Here is a 21,649-nt window from a genome sequence, read left to right as displayed (position 1 = left end):
GTTGGTTCAAGAGCACTAAATTTAATTGACCTCATATTCAGCTCCTTTAATGAGCATTTACTTCTGTGTCCAATAGAAACAGAACAACCCAACAACTTTCACACAGCAGAGATCATTTCTTCTCTTCAAACTTTCCCATTTCAGTGTCTATTTGATGACATTTGAACTTTCCAGATGGAGGTAAACAAAAACAGCACTCAGTGTTTTTTTCTGCTCTCATTACTGTTCAAAGTCAGTCCAAATCAGAGTTTCTTCAAGGAATCTTTTGTTTTATACACATTCATGCCTGGAGAAATTTAAATAGGTTTTCAGTCATTCATTGATCAATAATTTCTGTTTGTGACACGTTAATGCATTCCCTAGTTCTTTATATGAGTGAGAAATGTGACAAATGGCTTGTTGGTGCCAGTCCCGCTTGTACCTCTTTTATTTGCACATACAGGCCTATAAATTCAAAAGAAGTCCCATCAGCTTCAATTCTGCGCTCATGTTAAAGAAGTCTGTCAGGCTCTGAATCGCAATGTGTCAGTTTTTATTACAGCTAATAAGGCAAAACACGCTTGTCCTTAAAAGGCTGTTCTGAACTCTGTTTGTTTGTTTACTTATTGCTGATCTCAGAGCTACTGGTAAGCAATGCGTCCTGCCCAGAAAAGCTTTAGTGGCATGGACAGGTAGTCAGTGCATCCCAGCTGCTGGTCCAGGAGCACACAGAGCAACCTTTGGAAGGTCCTTGAGGGTAGGGGATGGGTTATGCATTCAGGTTCACAGTGAAAGAAGGGAAATGAGAATCACATACAGCTAGGTTTGTTTGGAGGGTAATTTGTGGTAGAGGGTATAAATTATTCACAGCAGTGAGATTTTGTGAGATAGCAACGTTCTTGTACCCACTGTCAGTCATGGCATGGGTGAAGTTTAATAATATCCCCTCCTAAGGGCAGGCTTGGGGTGTTGAGCACCAACTTGACCTGGCAGGAAAAGACCTTCCTGAGGCAGCTGCTATTTGAGGTCTCTGTGGAAGTAAGAGCAGGTAGAGACACCAGATGGCACAGTTAAAGATGGGAGCAGCACCAGTAGTGGAATTTTTTTTTATCTTTTTCACAATCATGTAAAACAGTCTCTCCCCTCTGGACTTTACTGGAGACAGTTATGATCTTAGAGCCTTTTCTCTTGTATTTCTAGGCATGCTATGGGGTGTGGGTTTTTGTTTCTAAGGCATCCAGAAATGAGAACCAAGGCTGTGAATAACATGCAAATGGCAATGATTTTTTTTTTTTTTTTTTTTTTTTTTGGTAAGGCTATTCTTCCCATAACGAAGGCTGATTATTTTATTAAGTGTTTTTTTGCTTGATGGATATTTCACTCACTCACGTTGTGTCAGTCTCTATGTACAGGCTCTATACTCCAGAGTTATTGTACAAAAGGCCATTGTCGTTCTGCAAATAGGGTATGATTCATTTTTGGTGGGTGTCAAAAACTAAAATTGTAATTATTGCTTTGAACTTTTACTAAAAGCTGATGTTTTTCTCCCAGAGGAATGCTCCTTATTTTCATACGTGAATCTGTAAAAGTGAAATCCTCCTTAAGTCTTTCTATCATTGAAACGCCTGCCTGATGTAGTACAGTTCAGGACCCTGTTGTGCTGGGCACTGTATAGCTTCAGAGTAGATCTTTAGGGCAGGGATCCATCTACTATCCAAATAGATAAGGATTTCCAAATAGGGAAAGGATGAGGAAGACACCCAGAAGTGAAATGATGTGTGCTAAGATCTGATCAAAGATGGAACAGAAATGAATGACCTCTTCTTTACTGAATGTTTGCTTTGGCTGTAGCATCACCCCTGTATCTTACCTGTTGGAAACTGTGCTTCCTGGTCATAAATTATCCCAGGTGATACAGTCTGAGCCCAAATCTCAGATTGCCACTATTTTAGTTTATTTGGGTGGATCAGAAGATTACTGCAGCACTCAGTGAGAAACTAACTGACGAAGGGGGTTTTGAGTTTGACTGAGAGCAGGAGTGAATCAACAGAGAATGTTTATCAGTCTCACCTTACAGACTTTGATTATTAGAGAAAAAATTGAAGGCTTGGATTCAGCTTTTCTGTTTCTTGAGCTCTTTACTGTGAATTTGGAATCTCTGGATTGGGGGCCATTGGGATTTTTAACCTATCCAATTGAAAGATCGGATCGCTAGAGAGCACCTTACTGTAGCTTTTTTGCTTGTACCGCCTCATCCCCAGCTGTGCCTGCACTGTGCTCGAGTTTTCCAAGGTCTCAGGAGCGTGTGTGATTTCTTGTGAAAGATGCACTTTCTTCTGCATCCGTGCTTTGCAGTCCTTTACAAAATGTATACACATATCACATAAACAGAAACAAACCAACAAACCACCAAAAGCAGTTTTGTGTGAGGAAGTGGCTGGTATCTGGTGGCTTAAAAGAAAATAAAATAGAATATGTATGGCTGTCCACTGGACAAAACTGATCAGAATGTTTATCTGGCTCATCTGAGTGTCTGTCAAACTGCTGTGGCACGGAATTGGGGAAGTCAATAGGTTAGAAGTGAGGCAAGGCTTTTCAAACACAGTGTGCTGTGAACTGCAAGAGGCCAGTAGAGAAATACATTTGTAGCATGACTTGGCAGCTGCAGCAGGACTCTGAATGTCAAGAAGGCTGCATTTGATTAAAAATTATTATGCCTAGCTGCTGACACATAGATTTTTTTTTCCCCCAGATCTTGGTATTTTCTTCAGCTTTTTCTGTGAGTGTCTGCACACACATAAAGCAGATCCCTTAAACAGAATTGAATCAAATAACTCTCATAATGTTTTTTCTTATTGCTAACATTTGTCACCTTGATGCATCTGTAAAGAGATGAGTTGAGACACAATGTGCTGTAAAATAACTGCTTGATGAATCAAAACATGAGTTCAACATCCAGTGCCATGCTTAATATGATGCAAGCTTCAGGGTTAACAAACTCATAAATTGCCTTAGTATAGATTTCTCTCCTAAAATTCAGCCGGTCCTTCCCTCCTAGAAGTGTAATTGTCCTTGTTGCTGTATTGCTAGTTGAGATGTTGCTCTTGTGCTAACAAGCCTAATTCATCTAGGCTCTGTACACTGGGTTTTCTTAACACCTTGCTGCTTTCCAAAGCTTGTACCACCAAGATACAGTGTTCCCGGGTACAGATTGGCACTAAGGTGGTAGAGACCATGCAGGCAAATGCCAGCTGAGAATGTGATCTTTTATAGCATTCTTTTGTGTTGAATGTGCCTTTGGGAAAGTAGGTATTTGGGGCTGTACGCTGTAGGAGAGCCCTGTGGCTTCTTGGAAGGTAAATATGACTTTGTTTAGGGTGACTCTTTTATTGCAGTGTTATAAAACAATAAAAGCAAAGTTGTATTTATAATTTCTAAGTTATCTAATTAAGGCGGTTATAGCTGGCCATGAATCTATTTGTATTTATACCCTGTAATTTAGATCTCCTTTCTTTTCTGTTACCTAACAACTAGCATAAAATAGCTAGTTTGAGTTCTTAGGAGGAACTGTTTTGTTTGCTGGCTTCTAAAGGAATCATTGACTTTTCTAGGGAATCTGCTTTAACTGAAAGAGCTCAGCAGATGTTTAGTATTCATTCTTTTTTCCCTTGTCTGTGTACAGGCTCCTTCATGATGGTGAACAGCTCTGGACGGACATCCGGGCAGAAAGCTCACTTACTTTTGCCCACGTTGAAGGAAAATGACACACATTGCATCGATTTCCATTATTACTTGTCCAGCAGAGATCGTTCGAGTCCTGGCTCTCTGAATGTCTACGTGAAAGTGAACGGAGGACCACAGGGCAATCCCATATGGAATGTCTCAGGGGTTGTAACAGAAGGATGGGTGAAGGCAGAGCTTGCCATCAGTACTTTCTGGCCGCATTTTTATCAGGTATGAGTTCACAGTATTTCTCTGTCTGTTTCCATTGAGTGTCTGGCTGGGTGTGAGCTATGAGCTGTTGTTAGCAATAAGTCTTCTGAGAATTAAATACAGCTTTTTTTCCCCGCATTTTTTTTTTTTTTTGCATCAGATAGAGTTTTCATATGACAGTTTTATAGCAAGAGATGATAGAGACATCTTGACTTAATTCTTCTCACCCTTTTTCTTTACATATGTTCTCAGGTCACAGAGGAAAAGCTGGGCAGGTGAAGTAAATTATTGGAAAGTTAGAACCCACTTATGTATCATGAAATATGCATGTAAACGGACTTGGATTGGCACTTCCCATGCACACAATGGACTCATATACTCCTTGTTAAGCAGTGAAGACATGAGAACTCTTATCTTCTGATTTTTATCGTTTTACATTCAAGGGAAAAAAAACAGTGCCTGGGAGGTAATTGCACCCTACACCTTGCAGGAAAAGGAGAAATACATATTATAGTGTAAGAAAAAAGAGCATGAGTGAGATGGGAATTACAGTAAAAGAAACTATGAAAAGGCATTGAATGCTCTACGGATAGAAAACAGTAGGAAGAAAAGCTTTTTTTTTTTTTTTTTTAAATAACTGGGTAGTAGGTCTGTAAAATCTGAGCTAAAGTAGAACACTTTAATGTTCTGCCTCCAAAAAGGAGCCAAGGATTTCAGCAGAATAGATAAGAGTACACTGTACAGGGTGAAGGGGAATATGGGATAAAGAGATGCAAATGCACTGGAAGTGGTGTTTTAAGGGCTGTGCACAACTTGTCACTCGCTCTGAAATCATATTAAAGTGATCAATACTACTTTCATATTAACATCAACCAGAATCTGCTTCGTAGTAGGTGCTGTACAGAGAGAACAGAAATGATCTTTCACCCAGGTAATCAGTGCTTGAAAAACCTGGAAAAGACAGTCTGATCTCAAACTACGAGATCCAACTGTTAGATATACCAATACCAGACTTCCTGAACCTCATTACATCTTTTGCAAGTTTTTTTAGAGGTCAGGTTTGCTTTTCCCGAGGAAGAAAATCCTTTAAATCAAAGAAGAATTTTGCACCGCTGTGCAAAAACGAAGAGCCTAAAGGCAGCAGTGACTGCCTGGGAGTGGTTCCTGCCCAGAAAATGCAAATGTTCTCTCTCTTTTTCTCTCCCTCTCCTGAGCCTCACCTTTATGATGGATAAAGTTCTAATTTCCCTCTGCTAAAGTATGGCTCTTAAAATGTTGTCAGGGATCTGATAGTCTGCTCTGTCCTTGGTCCCTAATTTTGTCCATTGGTTTCTGCAATCTAGTGACTCTCTATGTTTAAGGAAAAAAAGAAAAAAAGAAAGAAAACTTTAAGCTCTCAAAAGTGGGGGGGAAATGCAATCATGGAATTTTATCAAAATTACTGTTGGTTACATCGTAACACTTGTGGCTGAAGGAGTCCAGAGGTGGCATGGTGATAAAAGCTTCTGTGTACCGCTGCCTGGGGAACGTCTCATTGACACTCACAATCCAGATTATGCTGTGAGAGTGTTATTTGTCAACTTTAAATCAAAACTGCACGCCCGGAGAACAGTTTGTGCAGAAGAGGCCTGAATGGATATTCTGTATTTCAAAAGTACAAGGTAACACAGGGGGGAAAAAAGTATTTCTCCTAAATAATGAAATCTACGTCAAAAAAAATGTTTATTTTCTTAATACCCAACAATTACACCATCAGTAATTGCTGTGTGCATTGAGAAATCTGAAGCCAACTGCCCAGGATGCAAGGTATTGACAAGTGCCCAGAGCTTTGGAGGTGTGAGTAGCAGCAAACCAGTGCTAGGCCTATTGCCAGAGGGTCGTGGTTTGGGTCTGGCAATTCTGCACAAGGGTTGTATGAGTCACCTACATCCAGAAGCACTCTGCTGAGGTATTAATGTGATGGTGGTAGAGGTTTATCAGCTCTGCCCATGAGTTAGTTGTGCCTGGATTCCCAGTCTGCGAGCGTTTGTAGTGTAGTGAGAAAAATCTATAATAGCTCTAGGAGAAAGGTAAGACGTGTGCTCTTGAATTACTGCATGCCACGAGGATTAACTTAGTCCCAGAATGCACTGAGCACAGCACTACAGTCTGCCAGGAAGGGGTGTTTTGATGTACTGATCCTGTGTACTGTATTGATCCATGCCTGAAGAAGTCTGTCGTACCACGACAGATGAGCCACGCTACATCACTAACACAGACATTGCTGGTAGATAGCAGCAGTGAAATGTGGGTTTGTTTATGGGTAAGGAAACATGAAATGAATCTTGGTATTTGCAGTTCTCAGGAGCATTTAAGAATGTTGAAGAGCCAAACTTTGCATTTGCGAATTATATTAATTTCTGAGAACTTCCAAAAATGTTAAGTATTAAACACTTGTTCTTCAGCCCAGGTGCTTCTGCTCTGCCCACTCTGACAGGGCTGAAGTGGTGCAAAACTGTATAAAAGGGTGAGAACAGTGTGGAAATCTGAACTGAGAAATAAAGAGATCTGAGAGTAGAGTTAAAAAGGTAATAAAATAGCTGTCCAAACAAAGCAGTGTGAATTGAGACCCTCTGCTCTTGTCAGTGATTTTGGCAGCAATGTGAAGATTAAATCCATGGTCTTTTTAGAAGCTGACACAGCTGCTACCGACTCAAGGTTTAGGTTATTTTGTGCTCTATTAAAGACACTGAACTGTGTCACTAATTAACAGAGGTCAGTCCGCTATGTGTTTGTTTTTACCTCAAAGAAGCGGGGAATTATTCTTTCCAAGTTCTTGGCTTTCAGGAAATTGAGGTAGTAATTCAGCAAAGCTTGTAACTTCTCAGCTATAAGATAAGCAAAGTAAAGTTTGGTGGCTATGAAGGCGCAGTTTAATCCTAGTCTGAAGGGAGTCACAGTAATTGCTGTGTGACCTTAGCAGTAAGTGCCGTGTTTATCATGAATGAATTTTCATTTATCAAATAAATTGTCATTTCCATACTGAGGACATGCATTCTATTCCTTGTTTATACAGTCCTTAGAAAGTATTCTTGAACACAGGAAACATTTATTGATGGTTTGATCATCTTCCAGATATTTGCTACCTCCTCTTATCCTTCGGACAACCTATTTTTTGCCCACCTTTATCTGCTGCAGAACTCTGTTTATATTGCTAGCACCTGAGCTTTTCTTACTTTGTTTTTTCCCCTTTATTTCTTTATTCTACCTGTTTTTATCATGGCATTTTTCTAAAGGGCTTATTTCAGGAGTGCTCCCACTTGGAATGCTTTGAACTGAGGGAGTAGATCTTAAGATATCATGGGAATATAAGTAGAAACTAAATTATGGAAGCCCAAATGCAAAGCAAAATGATTAATGGCAACCTGATTATGAAGTACATGCTGCTCCACTTTTGTAGCTTGAGCTGTGGTGGTCGGCATTCAAAAAGCTGAATCTTTTGTTGATTTACATCTTCCAATGGAGGAGATGAAGAAAAGGCTCAATAGTGACAGGCTAGGAATGCCAAATTTTATTTAAAGTGGGAATAGCAGTGTTGAAGACTGGCTTTTAGTAGTTAACAAACTTAATGGTGTTCCGGTAATGATTTTGATAGTCACGAATTATCCTGCAAAAACAGTGGCTGCTGCAGTAGTAGTAACTGTGCCAGCTGAACACATTAATTAGCTTTGTCCTTGTAAACTTTACAGCATTTAATACTGTTTTTTTCCTGAATTTTATTTTGCTTATTTGGCAATAGTTAATTAGTTTGAATTTTACCAGTCTCCCAGAGTCCCCTTGCCCTGCCCCAAACTCTTTGCACACAGTATTTGTATTGTACTTATAGAACACTTCAAATCAGATGTAATTGCACACGTGTGTAATTGGTTTCTTTGCTCTTCCAAATGGAAGCAGTACATAGTTCTCACTAATCCTAATTAATATTGCTCTTTTTGTTATCTGTGTCAAATTGATTTTCTGTCTTTGACATGTGTCTTCATGCTGTATTGCATAGGTACCCCTTTGTTATTAATGATAAAATGCTTTGAATGTATCAGACATTGGAATAGGAGTGGAATGTGGTGACTGGCCAAATGACTAGTGCAGTTCTTTCTAAGAAAACCTTTTCTTTGTATTTCAGGTGATATTTGAATCTGTCTCTTTGAAAGGACATCCAGGGTACATAGCTGTGGATGAAGTCAGAGTTCTTGCCCATCCATGCAGTGAGTATTCTTTGTTCTTCTAACCGTCTCAATGCGTTAAATACCAGGCTTTGCAGTCTATAATACTGGGCTTGGCAGTCTTAAGTTGTGACTTATCCAATAGTGCCAACTGTAAAATCTCTTCTGTTTTGGTATCCCCCAAAACAACTAAAGACAGCCAGCCTTGTGCAATTAAATAACTTGACAATTTGTGCAAAAGGCAAAGGTGCTCTGAGTCGGTCACTTGTGCCAGGATGTTTGTGGAAGTTTCTCATTGTAGAAGAGTCACAAGAACATAAAACTCTGTTTTGTTGTTTCGGAATTGTTCTGCTGTAGGAAAAGATCTAAATGTTTCTGATAATGTCCTGCGTGGTTAACTTAAGGAAATAAGACAAATTGGTTCGATATATAAAGTAGTAAAATAAGAAAAGACATATCCTAAAGGTATCTCTCAAAAGAAAGGTTTTTGATTCTGCATGAGTTATTTAATAAATAAATCTCATTTAGACTTACACAGCAACGAAAACTAATGCAGGTTCATTACACTGTTCAGAAATATTTGTTCTGTTTCTCCTACCTTAGCTGTACTATGCCCAGCTTACATTTTTCCAGCATAGAGAGACATTAAGCCTCTACATTTGTGTGCGCACTTCTTTGGTTTCTCTGTGCATCTACTGAGAGGCTCAAGGACTTTTGTATTCCTACACTGTGTATGGGGCATACAGATTTTTAACAGCTTTCATGTTCATTGATGAGTTTAGACATATCTCTTTAAAATATAGTATTTTTAAAAAGTAATCCATAATAAATTAATGTCTTTTAGTGCTTGAATTATTAATTGTTATGTAGCAGATTAAATTGAATTTATGGGTGATACTTTGGCTTATTATATTTAGGTTTGTTTATAACTTTGATGCTGTAGTATTTCCAGGTGGCCTGATGTCCTTTGGGAAGGTAGCCCACCACCCCCATCAGGTTGGAGCTTTAACAGCCCCTTTCACTGGTTCTTAGTTTCAGTAAATGAGCAGCAGCTCTTCCAAACAAAATTCTGTGGGTGAGGTTCACCCATTTTATTTCAAAGAATAGCAACCATTCGCAATGTGAGGTACATGGCTCTGCTCAAGTTTAACAGGACATTTCTGATAACTGCAGTATGGTTAATTGCAGTTTAACTGAATTATATTTGTATTTACCATGTGCTTGTTCCTCGGGCCTTTGGGTGTATTTACTTCATTAAGAAATACTTACAATCTGTGTTGACCAGATGTTGCTGATAACTGGCAGCCTCCAAACAAATCCCCCAAATGATGTGTATGCATTCCAAAGCATGTTTGGTGGTGACTGATCCCTTTACTGGGAAAGAGGCCACAGAACCAACTGTGAGGCAAAGACAAGAAGGTTATGGGATTAAAAAATATATAGCAACCCCAAATCCTGCTTGGTGAATTATTAAAACTGATGTTTAAAACTCCATCTCCAAGTACATGCAGGTTCCTCTGGAAAATTAAATGCAATCTTGGTGACCCAAAGCTGGAATTACTCAGACTATATCCAGTGCATTTGAAATCAGTTGGCAACCTGCAGTGTGTGCAGGTCCCTACAAGCTATGAGTTCTCTGCAGTCTTTGCAAATACTTCTGTCTGATTCCCAGTGTTGTCTTTGCTGTTCAGTAGTGACACTGTACAGACTTACTTTGCCCCTCGGGTTCATTTTACAATTGTTAAAACTCAAAGCACAGGAATGAGGAAGCTTCTGATTGAGCCTGAATGGCACTTGAAATTATTGGTGTTATGTTTTAGTTTTGAGGCTGGTGTGGCTATATGTGCCTGATTTGGAGCTCACTCATACCTGAACATAGGCAGAAGTCACTCCTAAATAGCCTGCAAGCAGCACATAGTACTTGCTTTGCTGCCTGTCACCCAGAGGTGGTTTACCAGTTGGCTTTGACACGCTGCTCTGACCCCTAGAAAGCACGATAGTACAGAATCCCTGCACTTTGCTTGAGTTGTCAGCAAACTGGGCATATGGAGAATGTGGCACAGGAATTTGATAAAAACCTCTGACGTAGCATGCGGGCAAGGGTTTTCTGTTCATGTGCCTGTAGTAGACAACCATCTATTTGCCAGGCTTCCTGCACACACATGCCTACATCTTCTGAACCTATTTAATTCCAATAGAAAAATGTAGGTTAGTTTGCGCTCTGAAAATATGTAATTCCTTGGCTACTTATATCCAAAAGGTAAAGATGAAGTTGAAAAATGCTGACCCTTACTGTATTAGAAGGCTGTTGTGTGTCCTACTCTGAGAGTATTTGGTTGGTGCACAAACTTCCTTCTGAAGCCCAGCAAGCACAAAGCTAATCAGATGATCTTTTTCTGCTGTCACAAACTATGTTGGTGATATCAGCATTTGGATGTTGGTGGTTTAGTGTTGAACGAATACTGAATTTATTGTCATCAAAAAGCAGATATTGGCGTTATTAACCAGTGCAGCAATCCAACACTTATCAGTAATATCAATGTTTCATTTAATATCAGTGATTTTATATCAGCGGCATTGTTACTCCACAGTTACAGGATGTATTTGATAGTCAATACAATTGAAAGGAGAAAATTCTTTATACAAATTTGTTTTGGCCAGCCACACTTGACAACCTCAATTTCATTTCATTTTGCCCTTGGTAGAGCCACAGTTTCCTAAAGAGAAAAAATGTTCTCAGTTACTCTTAATAGAAGGGAGTAACAAATTGCTTTGGTGACCATGAAAGATCTGTAAGATCCCCTTGCTCTGCACCAAGTAGCTCAGTACTGAGGGACAGCTTTATTTTGCTAAATCTCTTTGTCAGGAGTAGGATGACTTGCTTTGTTCTGATATCTGTGTTGGTGTAACACAATCGCTGCCTTGCTCTACCCTTCCTATTCTTTGCATTTCTTGTTAGGAAAAGCACCTCATTTCTTACGGCTTCAGAATGTGGAGGTTAATGTGGGACAGAATGCGACATTCCAGTGCATTGCCGGGGGGAAGTGGTCCCAGCATGACAAACTCTGGCTTCAGGTAAAGTGATGCAATTTTTTCAAGTAAAATAAATAGACAGAGGACAGCAGGGTGGTGGGGCAAATGTTTATCATCAAAATCCTTTGAGAACTGCCTTGAGTTGTTTCCAGATCAGAATTCAAGATGATAAAATGCAGAACTGTGCTTCAGAAGATGGAAAAAGTGGCCAGCAAAATGTTAGTTCTAAACATACATCTTCAGACCTGTAAGTACTCCTTCATAAAAAAGAAAAGGCAGAACAGGTGCAATAATCCCTCCCTTCTGCTTAATTTTTGGTCTTCTTTCCTTTTGCCCTCCAAAAATATTGTTGACAAAGGCTGAGGGAAGTATGTTGAGATGAAAACATTCCTTAAGGTATGTTATAAAAGGACAAAGCCAGTTTGTACTCATTTTGTTTCTTCCTCCCAGTTTCCGTTGGCTTTTGCTCTGCATTGGCTCTATATTGATAGCAGAATGTTCCTCTGGTTGCTCACTAAATGACCAAAGAGTTCCTTCTCTTTGTGTCTATTTTCATTCTACTGGTTGGACTTCAAAAACTGTGTTGTGCTATTCACGTAGTGACAAACTGAAGTGATTTTCAGTTCTGGAGTTAGAAATGGAGCTTTTAGCAAACTGGAAGGGTGGAGTGCTGTTTGCCAGTGAAGGACAAAGTTATTACTTGTGCCCTTTGGAGTACTTGGCTCTGTGGAGTTCCAGCATTGCCATATTCTATACTAGAGTTCTTCTGGAGACTTTGAAGATAGTTGAGTTGAAAATTGTTTGAAATTGGTAATCACAGCCTGAACCTCTGATTAATCAGCTGAGGCAAATGTTAGGTCAGCTGTGGGAGCACAGGTGAGACTAATTTAGCTGTGGTCCCAGAAGGGGTGGAGCTTGACTCCACCTCCTCTAGACCTCATTTAAGGGCTGACCACCACTGAGGCAGTATCTCTTGGAGATTGCACCCTGGTGGAGGTTGCTTCAGCATTTCCCAGTGAAGGCATCCATATTAGTGAGTTTTTCCTCATAAATAACCTTCTGAATATCTGTTACCATCTTTGTATCATTCCACCTTGCACTAGTCTAAATACTCAGGCAAGAATCAGTTTACTAATGGTGTAAACAAAAATTAATACCGGGAAAAAGATTGTGTTGGTGAGAAATGTGGTTGGCGTTCTGTAAAAATAACAGTCATTCTAACTGTACATTATTAAAGCTGTTATCTTAAAATATACCTTTTAGCCTGAAAACTATTGGCCTATGTTGTACTTTTAGCATTAACAGAAACATATTTTGGCTTATTCTATATCTTTTTTTGAATTATTTCTGTGAAATCTTTCCACGGAAAGATTATATGTGTGTGAAAAAACTTCTGATCTGAAGCACTGTGAACCTTTTTTCCAAAGAGAAGAAGGGATTTGGGAGGAAATCATCATTGGTAGGGGGATCCTGGTTTCCATTCTTTTAAACTGGAGGATTTAATGAAAACAGCCTTGGAAATACTTCCCAAAATTGATTACTGGAAACTGGCACAATGACTCTGTGTTTTCCATTGAGGTTTCTAATAAAATAGACCAACTGAGCAAGTTCAGGTGTTTATGCTGATTTCCAGTTAATTCATCATCTGTCACTTTTCCAGTTGGGAAAATGCTGCATGGCATTGGTGGAGAAAGATTTATTGAGGATTGCTGGACATATAAACATTGCTGTTCATCCAAGCAATGTATTTAAATTGTTCTGGAAACAAAGTTTTATGCCTGAAAATGACAGGTTTATAAAATCTGTTCACTTATAGTATTTTCACAGGAGTACAAAATGCATTCATTTGTAGTATTTTCATGTCCTGGATAAGCTTCTGGATATACCCAGTACGAATAGTCTTAGCTGTCACTCTCCAGGCTTTTCAGTATACATAACACATCAAACGCACAAAAATATGTCAGAATTTAAGTAGATACAAAAAACTTAAATATATAAGAACATTTAAGCCCACTACTTCATAAAACCCAGAAAGCCTGTAAATTTTTCAGGGACGTTACCAGCTGTCTTTTCCTGAATGAATTGTACTCGTACAAAATCTAACCTAGTGAAGGTCTGAGCAGTTTTAAGAGTAACGAAGAATGAATAATTTGTGTGCCTTTGTGATGTGAGTTGTTTTCATCTGTCTCCACAGCAGTGGAATGGGAGGGACACAGCATTAATGGTTACTCGAGTTGTCAACCACAGGCGTTTCTCTGCTACCGTCAGCGTTGCTGACACTTCGCAGCGCAGCATCAGCAAATACCGGTGTGTCATTCGCTCAGATGGAGGATCTGGAGTTTCAAATTATGCAGAACTAATAGTGAAAGGTAAGTTGTATTAATACAGCAACTTGGTGTTAGTTGAGCGTTTCCTCCTGTGTCAACTGTGTGTAAAATTTGACGTCCTATTGGGCCTTTCTTTCTTTCAATCCTATTAGATTCAAGTAGGAAAAATGGGTAAAAGTGACATGAATTTCAATCATTTTCTTAAAACAAGTATTTGAATCAAAGCTTTATCTGAATACAGCCTTCTTCATGAGCTCTTGAAGTAATGTATGGTAGCTGTGGATAATTTTAATGCAGTCAGCAGAATAGTTTATCTGTCAGTCAGCTTCATCTGGCTTGCTTTACATTTCATCAGACACAAATAATCCTATGGTAGTGTTGCATGTCAGAAGAGTCTGTTCAAGACTGTTGGGTGCAGGTGATCTGGAATGATTCTGTTGATGTCCTGAAGCACACAGTACAGATATCAGTAGCTCTTAATGGAAGCTGGAGGTTTCAGCTCTCTTATTAACTGTGATTCAGGAGGTGATGCTGTGCCTGACACGTGCAAGGTGCTATTTGCTTAAGAACATCCATGATGCACGGAATGAAATGCTATTTACTGCGCTGCTTTATTAATGTTACCCAAGCTGCACCACAAGGATGCTCACTGTGTCTTAGGAGAACAAACCAGAAGGTGACAGTCTCCCCTTAGACTGCTTTAGTGTCTATTGAAGGCAATACTGATGTGGGTGGAAGGAATCTTCTCAGAGAATATAGTTTTATTGATCAAAACTTTTGTACGTTATGGAGATAGAGGACTGTTGGAGACATGAGATCACTTTGTTCTACTGTAGTACTTTTTTAGCAACTTTTTCTGTCACTTAGCACTAGCACCTTCACAATGTTTTAAATATCCAATGTTGTAGATATTCAGGCTACACTGATCATGAAGAGAATGTTCAGATTAGGTGCGAAATGCTTTTAATTCCCACCAAATTATCTACTATCTCACTTGTTAGAGGAGTTAACTTATGATTAAAATGAAATCGAGTTGCCAAAAGCAGCATATTGGTACTGTAAAATTGTTAAGTAGAGGGAAGGCAGTCTTCCAGAGCAACCAATATTAGAGTATGCAGAGTTGGGCATGTGCCTGACACTTTCATGTTTAACAGTATGAGGAGGAGAAAAATAGAAGAGTGAGTTGTAAATGTGAATGGCTGGACATCCAACATGATGGACATTGGTAGACTCACTGCTGAATTACCCAGGCAGACACCTAGGCAGAGAAACTTGAGGAGAGGAATATTGTTATGGGAAGGCACACTCCTCTGCTCTGTGCTGCTGTATTAGTAAGCAGGCAAAGTTAAGTGGTTCATTTGAGGTTAGCTTGATGCAGCACTGTGAAACACTGGGATTGCATGGATGAGTACTTCTAGTCTGGCTAATTTTAGCGTGGGTAATAGCAAATTCGCAACACATATATACAGACTGAAATGAAAGCAAATTGGAATTGTTTAATTCTGAAGAGATGTTTATTGAATTGCAGTAATGTACTTGGGTATACATTAAATTAGTCTGTAATTGAAGTTCTGCTCAATTGATAGTCCTGTCCCTAAACCTACTAAATCCAAGCTAATTCTTTGCCTCACATGCTTTTTCCCAGTTAGCTGAACATAAAATCATGTAGGATTTTTTCAACAAAGGTCAAGGTTGAAAAAACTATCTATATATCTTTCTCATGTGAAGATCTGTTTGCTTCCCTTAGCCGTAAGATATTTTATTACAGCAATGAGAAAGTGATTTACAGTTCTTGATGCTGCATAGTTTAGTAGACACAGATTGAGGAATCTTTATTTGAAATACATTTACTACCTCAACACTTGAAATTGGAACCGTAGATACTTCTTTCAGCAAATAAACCAGTGATATTAAACACAAACCAGCCCCTTCGGTTTTCATACGTGACTATGTGGACATTATATTTCCAATACTGAGAATGCTAGAGAACTGCCACTGCAGAGCTGTTCACTGTCTGTGCAAATACCTTCTGTAAGTGGCAGTAAATCTGTTCTTCTCTTTGCACTTCAGAATCGTAATCACAAAGCCTGCAAAACCCATCATTTCCATCTGCACACCTTACCATCCTTTGGTGCTCCTCTGGAAAATAGCTCTCCTCTATTTCTTAACTTTCACAGTCTCTCATACAGTAATTTTGTGTAGGGCAGGCTTCGAGTATCCTAGAGCTTCTACATCTTGCTGTACTGATCGCATGCAGATGGAATGCTTCTAGTCCGTAATTTTCTTTTAAGTAAAAGCTGCATGGCAGTTATCCATATTCTGAAATAAATGCATATTTTGCTTGTGTAAAGATTGTTTAAAATACTACAAAACTGTCCAGGATCTGAACACGTGAGATCTGTATTAATGATACAATTCGAGTGTCCTTCCAGAAAGCCTCTTACTTCATGTGGGAGTGTGAATAACATTTTAAACTGTGCGTGTGTTTGTATTGGCAAGTTGTTTGCGATTTATTTTTCTGATCCATTTCAGGTAGTTTGAGTGCCCAAATTAATGAGTGGTAGAAATTTGTAACTTCTTTTTTCTTGAACCTGTTTGTTTTTGCAGTCTTGGCTCACCAGCAGGTCCCTTGAGATCATTTTATTGCTACCTGATGATTTTTATGAGATCTGTTCTATGCTGCCACAACAGGAGTTGCAGTATGCGACAAAACCCCTTTACAGACCTCTCAGGATATGTTCTTTTTCCCTTCAGTTTTGCCTTTGTTGATTTTTATAGTGTTTGATTACTCAACACAGATGTAAGACAGTCTGTTCCTTAGCTGAGTGGCTTTCTGTCATCCATGTGATGTTTGGGACAGCTCATCTGTTTATCAGTCACTTTTTTCTTGAGGTTTTCAGACATGAAGCTGATACTTGCAATGATGCCAGAGGGAGAGGTGGGTTGTTGTTTTTTTCCCCAGTGTTGCTTACTGTTTTTTCTCTAATTCTTTTCTGGTCTGATGCCTGTCAAGACAACAAATAACAATAAATAATTATGCATTAAGACAAAATACCTATGTATGTGGTTAAGTATTAAATATATAGAGATATACCTTGCAAATTCACTATTAAAAATTATGAAGTAGACAACCTCTACCTGCATTTTGACCAGTCTCAGTATGTACCATTGGAGTTGTATCCAGAGTAGTTTCAATTAATTATTAAGCTTCAGGAAGAACTATTAGGAAAAAGAACTTTCCAAAGCCTAAAAAAAATAAGAAATAAAGATATGTCTCGCACATCTGATCCAGGCTGGATCTGGCCATAGAGATGTTGCATCAGGCCCTCCATAGGTCTGCTTGGGTGAAACAAGTGGGAGTGTAGATATGAAAGTATATTATATGGCATTATGCATGTACTGCAGATTAGAGCTTGCATCTGGACTGAAAATACAATTGACTTCAATGTACTTCCTTAGGATGACATTGTTATGGGGGCCTGTAGTGACAGGATGAGCAGAAATTGCCCTCTTCCAGTTTAAAGCTGATTTAGATGTGATATCAGGGAGAAATTCCTTACTGCGAGGCTGGTGAGACACTGGCACAGGTTGCCCATTGAGGCTGTGGATGCCCCTTCCCTGCCGTCATTCAGGGCCAGGCTGGATGGGGCTGAGCAACCTGGGCTTAGAGGGAGGTGTCCCTGCCTACAGCAGGGGGTTGGAAGGAGGTGATCTTAAAGGTCCCTTCCAACCCATTCTTTGATTCTGTGACCATAAACTCCATAGTCTTTCACTTCATATTCATCCACAGTACATGTATAATTTTGTACCTTAGGATACTGGTATGAAAAGTACTCATTAAATGTATCATAATACCCTTGCCATCACAAGATAATATAGCAACTATTGCCATAACAGTACTCAGATCCCTGGGCTGGGGGTACTGATAAGAATAGTAGCAATGTTGCAGTCATCTTCTTTTGCCTGAGAGTAGCTGGAAGATCCTAACCTGGCCCCTCACTTGGAGCCATTTAGGTGAGAAACTCATCTATGGTCGGAAATAAATGCTTTTTAGATTTCACTGTTAAAATATTTTTTTATAGTGTGCAGAAATTCAGATAGGAATTTTCGTGCCTCACGGCTATTAATCGGGCTCATCCAGGTTGTGAAAGTTGCTGAGTAGATTTGAATTCATCTGCCTGAGTAATATGCATTAATCAAGGTCCTGCACGTTATCACTTTATGAACAGGGAAGCATCTCTCGTTGGCACTGTCAGCGGTATCAGGAAAGCTGTGATGGGGAGGGCTTTCCTCAGGCTTCATGCTCTCACACTCTCATGTTCTCTCTTTGCCTTTTTACACAACTGGATTGTCTGCAGAGTTAATGTGTGCAGCACCAGGAGAAGTTAAGTGTAGATTTGATCGGGTGTGTGTTAATGTTGCTCTTTTGGATTACCACAGAGTGTATGTGTGGATGTGAACCATTTGTGAAGGTTATGAAATTAGTGAACATGAGAAACTGACTTTGTGGTTGCGGGGTGCCTGAAGAAGCTGCTGCCATTCCTTTATTCCTCTGTAGTCACAGTGATGTAGGGAATGCAATGCTCCAAACCCTGGTGTTCAAATCTGGCTAATAATTACTCGAACTCTTCACTCTGTTTTAATCATCTAGTTTGGTGTTGTCCAATAGCTATTGCTTTAACTCAGATCTAATCATTGGATGTCTGTGTGCTGAGAAAAGGGGAGATGAGATTTTGAACACTCATTCCCTCTCACTGAGAGCTTTGCTTCCTCTCCTTTCACTCTGCCTTAATAGCTTTTGGAGGAGGGGAGAGCGCTGAGGACAAAGCCGTTGTTTCATAGAAATAGGCAGTTAGAAAGAATGATACGTGTTATTTCAAAAGAAAATATTTCCTTCTCCTTCTGTTTAACCTCCAAAATAGAACTGGAAATGAAGCCTTTCTTGGGAGCTGATTGATAGACATACATGATATTATAGACTGGATCCATTTTTCAGAGCTGCACTGTGCAATGTGGACTTGCAGTCGTGTTGCCATGTTTGTATTCCTTGTTTTCAGTGTTTACGTTAGCCAAGGATGTGTGAATTAGAATGGGTGTTTCCGGGAAGAATACAAAGCTACAGCTGTGATACAAGGACATTTCCTAAGCTAATTGTTGACAGTTCAGGTCTCCAATTTCTTTTCTTTCTGCCATAGCTCTTCAGTTTCTAAGCTAAGCAAGCAGAGATTGCTGTATGAACTTTATCTTCATTGTAGGCACTTGGGAAATGAATACAACTTTCCTGTCACAGCACTGACTTGAGTTTCAGGAACTAACAGTATTGTGCATATAGGAAAGAAATTGGAGATTGGGATGGGGGGAAGGCTGGGCGTTGGAGGGGGGGGGTGGAGGTTGGTGGTGTTTGATTTGTTTGTTTTCCTCCTAGAGATGCATTAAGGAGTTATGTTTTAATCCTGACTGAGCATGGTAGACAAGTAGGCATGGGATTGAGTTCCTTAGGATTGTTCTTCATATGCATGTTTCTAAGCGTGATGCTCATGATGTATAAAGTTCTTAACTGAATACAAGATAAAAATGCAATAACAAGTAGAAAAAAAAAGAATACAAAACAATCTTTTTGAAGTGAAGGAGCTTGAGTAAATCCTTGTGCTTTCTGAGTGTGGTTACCTGCAGCCTCCCTGATGTATCTCAGGAACCGGTTGTGATGGTGCAGGGAGCAGACGGCTCATGTGAGCTGTTGTTCTGCTGGCTGAAAGCCATGGGGCAAGCAGTCCTCACCAGTCTTAGGCAGAGAGAGCTGTTACAGCTTTGTAGGAGCAAGGAGGCTTCTCCCAGGGTTATCATCTTCTCTCTCTCTAGAAGAGGACTCTAGAAATAGCTAGGAATGATTAACTTAGTAAAAGGCTTGTTTGTTTTTAGTTTTGTTTCTTTAAATCTTTCCTCTCAACTTGACCTGAGTAACTGCAAGATTTGTTGTGGGAAGAAGCCTTCTTGCTGCTTTTAAGTAAGCTAATGTTATGAATGTATTGAATGTATGAAATAATTGTGCCCTGTCCTATACCCTCTTACCTGCCTCTACCAAACAGAGGAGAGGAAATCTCCAAAGAGCAAAAGTAATGAAAGGAAAAGCATTGCTGTGTGATAGACTTTGTCATCTCACTAGACTGCCCTGGCATTCCTTGACTTTTCCATCAGCTATTCATGTAGACCTGCATATTTCTATATAACCTTATTCTTCTACCTGCTGTTCTGAGAAGTGTCTCCCCACATCAGACAAATACAAAGGATAAAGTGGGAATCGAAGTAAATAAATGAGCTGTTTAATCATAACAATTTCAATCTTAGTATGTTAAAATTGCCAAAACAATTTACATAAGGTTTTGGTCTTCAGATAAAAGATAAAAGATGTGGTCCAAAAGTTGGTGGAAATAATATGTTGTTTTTTGGTTAGTGTTCCAGTAAACATCTACCTATTAGCTTCCTATTGTAGAGAAAGCTCCCAACAAACAGTTCAGCTGGTGGAAGGAGGGAAGCTTGCAAGAACAAATGAATGTGTTTCAGTCTGCCTAGGATTACACTCATGCTTGAAAAGTACAGACAAGGTAATTTCGTATATTTCATGCTGCCTTACATCGTGGAGGAAGATAGCAGTAATGCAATTTTCAAGTATCTATTGCTGCTGGGGCGTACAGCGTATTAACTTATGTTGAGGGACTTTCACTGCTGGAGGCTTCTGTTGTTCTGTAGTATTCATATGACAGTCTGTAGTCTTGCTAATACCAATTCTCATTTGTTTATTTTTAAAGGGATGGGAGGGGTAGCAGTTACTTGGCCAGTGTTGTTTATTGTCCCCATTAGCTTTCTTGCTTGGTGGCTAAAATATAGTCAAAATACAAAATTGTCCCTTTGTTAATTGTTCTGCAATCTATGCTGCTGTTTCTAGTAGCTGCTGGGTTATGCCTGTAGTTGATATTTGGCAGTCAGAACACACAGCCCTCTCCGTGCCCATTTAAAATCATCAGAAAAGTTGAAGGCAGCTGCAAAGAAATTAATTCAGGAGTGCTGCTATCGGAAGGAAAAAAAGCATCAAATGCTAAGGAGATATCTTAAAAGCCTTTGCTAGCTGGAAACGTTCTTGCAGTTAGGATAGCTTGGCAACTCAGACGATCAGATGTACACCATGCAAAATGTATCTGGAACTTTCCATTGTTCTTTGTTTCTTTCCAAGGTACGGTGTTTTCTAACAGCTGATTGCTTGTGATGCTCATATGATATTACAATTCAAAATGACGCCCCCCCACCCACCTTATGACTCAACTATGAAATTTAGCAGAAGGTTTGAGTCACATGCGTCGTTAACTGTCTCTCTTCCACTCATCTTTCTTCTGCCTCTTTAATTGTAGGGAAGTTATTAATGAACTTTCAAACCTCTTGGCAAATGGAACCTAGAACTATTCTTAATTTGCCCATGCTGTGGTTACAATCCTGTTAAGTGCTTTTAATTCAAGAGAAGGCACTTGAAGTACCATCTGTCATTGTACTGGATATTGGTGAGGAGTCTGGTATGATTAGGAGACCTTTGACACTTGTTAGATATAATTGGTGGATATGAGCTGTTATCTCCGCAGGAAGGATATCCTTTCTACATCAAAATATCTTTTCTGTTGCAGGAGGGGGGAAAAAAAGCCCAAAATTGTAGTGCTATACTTAATATGAAATGTGGGCAAAGATTCATTAGATTTCTCAGTGTGCAATGGTCATTATTAATAAGAGAACCTGTCAGAGTAAACTGGCAAAACAGCACGGATTCCATTTCTATGTGAGAAATGGTTGAATTTCAAATGAAGGGAGTAAACTCATTCTATTGGGATGCAGGTGCCTCAGATCATGATGACTGGAGATTGTAGGAAGTTTGTGGTGCTAGACACACAGAGTGTAAGGAAGCATAGTTACTGAGCTCTTTCAGGAATGCAGTAGTTACTGCAGCTAATAGGCTTGCTGCAAAAGTATTACATTTGCTACTGGACAACTGAATGAAGTCAGGTGTGCTGAATGGAGGCCCTTCAGCCAGCTTCTGTTAGATATTGAGGGAAACAGGGCTTTTAAAGTTCACACAGTATTTGCCTCTGAATGATGGAGCTGAACTGCTTTGCATTCAAAGCCGGCAGAACTGAACTC

At 39.5% G+C, this 21,649-nt stretch overlaps 1 protein-coding gene across 8 annotated transcripts in view; it reads left to right on the top strand.

Moving 5' to 3' along the window:
- The window catches only part of LOC146754996 (receptor-type tyrosine-protein phosphatase T-like), a 396,275-nt gene that overhangs the window by 164,269 nt on the left and 210,357 nt on the right, over positions 1-21,649 (top strand). For all 8 annotated transcript variants that reach the window (XM_085526589.1, XM_085526588.1, XM_085526587.1 and 5 more), the window contains 4 exons: positions 3,662-3,933; positions 8,072-8,153; positions 11,071-11,186; positions 13,339-13,513. In XM_085526589.1, the coding sequence (XP_085382715.1) occupies positions 3,662-3,933; positions 8,072-8,153; positions 11,071-11,186; positions 13,339-13,513 (645 nt within the window). The remainder of the gene's footprint in view (positions 1-3,661; positions 3,934-8,071; positions 8,154-11,070; positions 11,187-13,338; positions 13,514-21,649) is intronic.

The sequence above is a fragment of the Coturnix japonica genome, chromosome 37, assembly GCF_054131305.1.
Source record: "Coturnix japonica strain WE chromosome 37, WE-NBRP24, whole genome shotgun sequence".
NCBI lineage: Eukaryota > Metazoa > Chordata > Aves > Galliformes > Phasianidae > Coturnix > Coturnix japonica.
Note: the sequence above shows the minus strand (reverse complement) of the source record. Positions and strands in the feature narration are given on the sequence as shown.